At 33.6% G+C, this 6,540-nt stretch overlaps 1 protein-coding gene across 1 annotated transcript in view; it reads left to right on the top strand.

Moving 5' to 3' along the window:
- LOC106463858 (visual pigment-like receptor peropsin) overlaps positions 1 to 6,540 on the top strand; it is a 76,873-nt gene that overhangs the window by 60,773 nt on the left and 9,560 nt on the right. The window contains exon 6 of the mRNA XM_022391477.1: positions 2,987 to 3,111. Within this exon, the coding sequence (XP_022247185.1) occupies positions 2,987 to 3,111 (125 nt within the window). The remainder of the gene's footprint in view (positions 1 to 2,986; positions 3,112 to 6,540) is intronic.

Genomic DNA, 6,540 nt, shown 5'->3' with positions numbered 1-6,540 from the left:
TAGTGGGATTGACCGTCACATTATAACGCCCCCACGGCTGAAAGGGCGAGCATGTTTGGTGTGACAGGGATTCGAACCCGCGACCCTCAGATTGCGAGTCGAGTGCCTTAACCACCTGGCCATGCCGGGCCTTGGAGTATTATCGAAATCATTTGAAAATGATGTAATTCGAATATTGAAAATTCACTAATCACTTGCCTTCAGCATTATAAAATTCTCCATTTTTATTGATTTTATTTTGAGTTTGAATTACGCATATTTATTTTTTCTGCCAATTGAAGACCAGTGTGGTCTAGTGGATAGCGTGAAGAGCTGCGTATCAAGAAGTTCAACGTTCGAGTCTTGATGTATTGCTAAATACGCTCTGCACTTTTAGCTTGTGAGTCTTATAACTGTGACTTTCATTTCCATTATTCATTTAAGGGTATCCGCATAGGTGGTGGGTGTTTCTGACTGGTTGACCTTTCTCTGGTCAGCAGTTTTAAATAAAGACTGGCTATGCCTGAATCATAAAGATCTCTGACCACGCTGTTTAATCCATGTATCACATAATGTACAGTTCAGATTGAAAATACTAATCTACCAAGTCGCTATTTATGTAAATGAATGTTCGTGCGAGTCATCTGGTGGAGACAAATATATCATCAACCACGATAGTGGTTCATAATAGAGATCACAAAGAATTGCACAAAACCCTAAAAGAACGTTCGGGCAAAAAGCATCTTAAATAGTAAAGAATCAGTTCAACCAACACTTTAAAACCTTTACTATTGACGGCTAAGGCTTTACAAATATAAAAATGCACAAAAAGAACGCATGTTAGACTTACAAGGAAAAGAAAATCCGTTTAAAACGGACCGTTTGTTATTCTTCTTCTTACTATTCTAATTCTCTTGCCAGCCTACAACAAAAACGGCTTGGTATATTGTACCCAAACTTTTTGTAGAATGATAAATAAGGTACTGCGAAGGTTGTAGTGGTATTGAAAAGTGACTTTGTTTCTTCTATATTTTACACAATCTAAAATACATCATAATTCCAGTGTAAACGATCTTATCACTACCATTGAAGTTAACTTTCTTACAAATATCTGGTGTTTCTTTAAAAAGCTTAAGTACAGGGTGAAACAGGAATTACCAGCCAACAATAGATGAACATTAGATGACTGTCACATGTAAATACTCAATGCTTTGTACACTATACAATCGGTGTCTTTAGGAAGCTAACCCATACATTATGCATGAATTGAAGGAGGAGTAAAAAATATCAATACCCATAATATTAAATTTTATTTCACACATTCGTAGAATAATGACTTTAAAAGACACGAAGGTATATTTAAAGCGATGTTTTAAACGTATATGCTTTATTTGAAAAAGACTACTTTTATACGGGCTCAATGGAAGTGGTGTCTCAGTCTAGGTACATATTTGCCCATTGCTGTGCATTATATATAGAGAGAATTTAGTTACACAGAAACTGTAATTGCTCAATATATTCTCGAACAAATTTCCATGGCAATCTCCAGCTGCAGCTTTACACTTTATATCTCGAACTAATGTGATCAAATAGTCAATAGCTACAGTAAATCATCATGAATCGTATCAGCTAGCTATGTTTATTATCATTACAATGTATAAAGTTAGTTACCATATCAAGTAATCCTTTGCCCATAGCTAAGCATAATAAAAGTCAGCAAACAAGATAAATAAAAAAACTGGGAATTTAAAAACCTGCAAATGGGGATCGTAAAAAAAGGAAGGAAACAAGGCTTGAGATAATGTAGACATTACTTACTCAAACTACAAATCTCTATTTTGACTCCACCGCATGTAATTCTGGGTAACAGCATGGAGTCAAAATAGGGGTTTGTAATTTGAGTAAATAATGTCTACATTATCTCCAGCTTTGTTTCTTTACTATTTTTACGATCCCTATTTGCGGTTTTTAAATTTTAAATTTTGTATTTATCTTGTAACAAAACAGAGTACTTAATTAAGTATTTGTTTAACGAGCTGAATGCTAGAGTCTTTCTCCACTCTACGTACACCGCGCAGGAATATTACCGTATCAGCTTACATGTCAAAGTAACTTCCTAACAGCTTTGTTTTATTCTTGTGAGACGAGTTTTACAAGTAAAGACATGAGCGAGTGATAAAACTAAAAATAAGGCCGTATAATTCCGTGCCTGCTTCTGTTGTATCAAGTTTTTTTTGTTTTTTTTAATATCGCTAGGTCGTCTTTTTCAACGCAATGGTTTCGACTTAATCATGCAGTTGCAAAAAAAAAAAAACTTTTCCCAATAATGCTTGCTACTTTTATGTATCAATTTATGGTATTGGAAATAAAATTTGAACTTTATTTCATATAAGGCAGAATAGAAATTATAATGGATATACAAATCTCATTACAACTTGCTAGATTTTATCTAGTAGTTGATTAGGATTACACAACGAAACAGACCACAACTATTTTTTATTGAAAATAAATAACATGGTTATTTTAAAAAATGCAATTACTAAATTCAACATGGTCTCTCAGAATTATTATAAACAATAATTATATTATAGTGAATCTGCAGTTATATCAAAAATCATATGAGAATATTTAGAATATATTCAACATTTTAATAAAGTATCCAGACGGCTTGAATGGGAAACGAAGAACACTTTATTACGAGCACCATATCAAATGTACAAAGTATTGACAAGGTTTAGTCAGGTTAGGTTAGGAGAGTACCTGATGATGACAAAATCTTTATTGAAACGTCAAAGTGGGTTCCTCATCATCAACCACTTCTTATATTTCTTTCTTTGTTTTATTGCAAAGAATACATAATGGTTAATCTGCACTGTGTCCATTACGGAACCCGAATCCTGAATCTTATAAGCTATAAGCTGTCAAGTTTACCGTTGAGCTATTGGAAGGAACACAATTTATATAACCATGTATCTTCTAAATAACTTTTTTTTCTCCTTTCTTATAGTTTCTTCTGGCCATCTTCTCCCTGACGTTGGGGTTGGAAATTCGAGGAGAAATCATACGTGGATACCCATGTATACGTCGCTTGAACCAGCTCTATTGTCCTACACCAGGAAACAATTATCCTAAGTAAGTATTAGTTTAACTGGATCGTTACAGTGGACTGAATTTGGTGTTTGTTTATTTAAGAAGATATTGTTAGTGATATTTCTTCTTACATAACTTCATGAGCATGCGTTCTAGAGTTCCGTTGACAAAAATCTTGTTTTTATTGGTTGTTACCAATTGATCAAGTTTCGTTAATAGTGGCGTAAAAAGTCTTGACTAATAAATATTGTTACGACAGATAGATTGAAGAGAAATGATTAAGTCAAGCGAGCAGTAGGCACCGTAAGTCAAGTGTGTAAATCGCTGTGAATTATAACGTGTGTTTATAAAAATAGTTAAGTTTAAAGTGACTGCGGAAATTCTGTGTATTACAACGTTGTATCGAGAAAGAATAAACTAGTTCTAATTAAGAAAGAACTCGTATCGCTGAAGTTTCTCGGAAAGAATTTCTACCGGAAATTAACAAACAAGCAGATACGTAACAATATCAATGAAAAGGAATATTATACCCCCTCCAGAAAACAAACAACAGCATGTATACATGTTATTAATATAAAAGCATGAAACCACACTGGTCGCAATTTATGACAAAATGCTTCAAATGAATATTTGCTATAATTAGAAATTAAATTATTGACAAAGAAAAAAATCACTCCTAAAATGGCAACGCCGATAGCAAACACAATGCTCTGTCCTTCTTATAAATGTGCTTTTCTACTCTAAAGAATCATTTACATACTATGTTATATCACTTCAATATTAATTGGGGTCAATAAGTTTTTATTTTCTTTTTTGCAAAAAAATTATTAAATACGATCATGGGTTTGAAAGGGTTCAAAATAGATCTGATTAAAATGTACATAAAAGATTATTTCAAGAATTATATTTTGTAATAATATTTTTGTTGACAAGATGAATATTTCTATTGACAAATTTTAGGTAACCATATTTTCACACATATCTTCACTATTCCAACGATTCAAGTTCTGACATCTGTTCCTCTTAATTATCATATAAACCTCACATTGAAACATAGTTGTTCTGTCAAATGTTCATTACTGTAACTTTTTTTATTGCATATTGTGTAAGTTTATTTCAGTTTCAAATTTCCAGTTTATAGCTGAGAATACCAAAGTACGTTTTAGCAAACTTTGAAATAATATTTTTAAGGAATTATAAAGAAATGCCTTTCACTTTAAAATAGTAACTTGTTTTAAGCTGCAACTGTAGATTCTTATAGCCTAAACATAATTCCAGTTATAAGCAGCTTGTAACTTATTTAGTTGCATTTTACTGTGACTCCAAACCGAAAAATAAAAACTATTTAATTTATTATGCTGAACTAGAGTTTAATTTGTGCCAGACAGCATCAGATTTCATATTAGGTACATTGAAATATATATATATATATATTGTGTATAACAGGCGACAATTATCTAGTTTTCAAATGCCCATGTGAACATAAAGTAACAATAGTAAACTTTTGTTTTTCGAAAAAACGAACACATTAAACAAAATGTATATAATTCAAAAATTCCGCTCTCTTATTCCATGACTAAATGACGAGAATGTAACAGTGCATTTAGAATGTTACCTTTATGTTTTGCATCTTCTCCTTAATTTGGCCTGCGCGGGGAATGATGAGTATGAAAATTACTAATTTTTACATCCAAAACGGCGAAACGCCAAAACCTACCCCAAGTTTAGAAGATAAAGAAAAATTAAAAAGATGTAGTCACTGTAAGTAAAGATGGAGTTACCCAAGGCTTAATTTCTGCCGGATCATTTTTCAATTTGAGATCCAGAAACTGTTTTGAATTTATATGCGGAGAAACTAATTAATTTTGAAATCGCTTCTGTTTCTTTGCGAATTCATATTTGACTTAAGAAGTTCTTTACAATACTCCTTTCTAGCTCCATCCAAAATAGTAGCCTCAGTAATGTTTAAATTGTTATATTCCAAAATTCAAAATTCCTTCCCACCTCACTTGTCAATTTTTGCTCTAGAAATCACCGAGACAGAAAATACAAAGCGATATAATTTTGTTAACTTATGCTTTTTATTTTTAATTTGGGTAACCTATACATTTTCTTTTCATCACTAAGATTTACTGTTTCTAAAGTCTTCTGACGGTCGGAAGTAGCCTAATGATTAGTGTGCTCGAACAATGAATCCGAGAATTTATGGTTCGTGTCCCACTGACACAAGAGCGCTTTGTTTATTTATTTAGAGTTTTGTGCAAAATTACTCGATGGCTATCTGCGCTAGCCGCTCCTAATTTAGCAGTGATAGTATCAGAGGGAAGGTAGCTAGCCAACACCACTCACTGCCAACTCTTAGGATACGCTTTTACAAAAGAATAGTGGGATCGATCGTGACATTACAACGCCCTCACGGCGAGCATATTCGGTGACGGGAGTTTGAACACTCGACCCGCAGATTGCGAGTCGAGCACCCTAACCACCAAGTAATGTAAGGCCCACATACAATAACGCACTCTGCACTTTGGGGCTGTAAGTGTACTATAAGAATAATGATCATATCCCACTAATTGATCAAGCAGGAGTACCCAAAGAGTTGGCATTGACGGTTATTGACTATTTGTCTCCCCTCTAGTTTGTCAGTTCCAAGTTAAGGACATTTATGTGCGAATACTTCTTTTTTGTAGCTTTTCATAAAAATTCTAAATCAAACATACTAAAAGTCTTTTGTGACGACACACCAGTCTATATTAATCTGGAAATCCAAATTAATCATTATGCACAGACCAAGCAACTGAAAAAAATTCAGGCTTTTTTCCTGCTACTCCAAATTAGTCATTCTTCGTAGACCACGCAACTGAAAAACATAGGCTTTTTGTTATTAATCCATTACCTATAACCACATCGTAGGTCACAGGGGGACAAATGCCAACGGTGAATAAATGAAGAAAAAACGCCCGGTAATCACCGGGGTGTCTTCCGGCATTCTTGATCAGCACAGTGGATGCATTCAAGACGTAAGCACTCTACCTTGGTAGTCAAAAGCTTTCTTTGTCTGTATAAGTCAAAGATTCGGCCTCATGGCGCCTAAAAATTTACAGATAGTATAAGAGTCCGAGTTTTTAATATAAGTAGCGAGATATCATCCAATCGCATTTTTGTGATGCAATTATAATGTGTGGCTCTCATTTATTGGCATTTTATTTCATATTTATACAAATAACGCGTTTCCTTTACTTATATATCTTAAATGATAGCATATTAAGTGCAAATGCACAGTAGGCTGTCGTTGCTGTATCCACCACAGAGAAAGAATTCCGAATGTTAGCGTTATAAGCCTTCAAGTTTATCGCTGAGCCACTGGGCAATCTATTAAGTCGTCAAGAAATTAATGTCGCTTTTTTTTTTGATGAAAATACCCGAACAACTTGCATATCAAAACAAAACATATATTAAATTAAATAGTCT

Source organism: Limulus polyphemus, unplaced genomic scaffold (assembly GCF_000517525.1).
Source record: "Limulus polyphemus unplaced genomic scaffold, Limulus_polyphemus-2.1.2 Scaffold1505, whole genome shotgun sequence".
Taxonomy (NCBI): Eukaryota; Metazoa; Arthropoda; class Merostomata; order Xiphosura; family Limulidae; genus Limulus; species Limulus polyphemus.
Note: the sequence above shows the minus strand (reverse complement) of the source record. Positions and strands in the feature narration are given on the sequence as shown.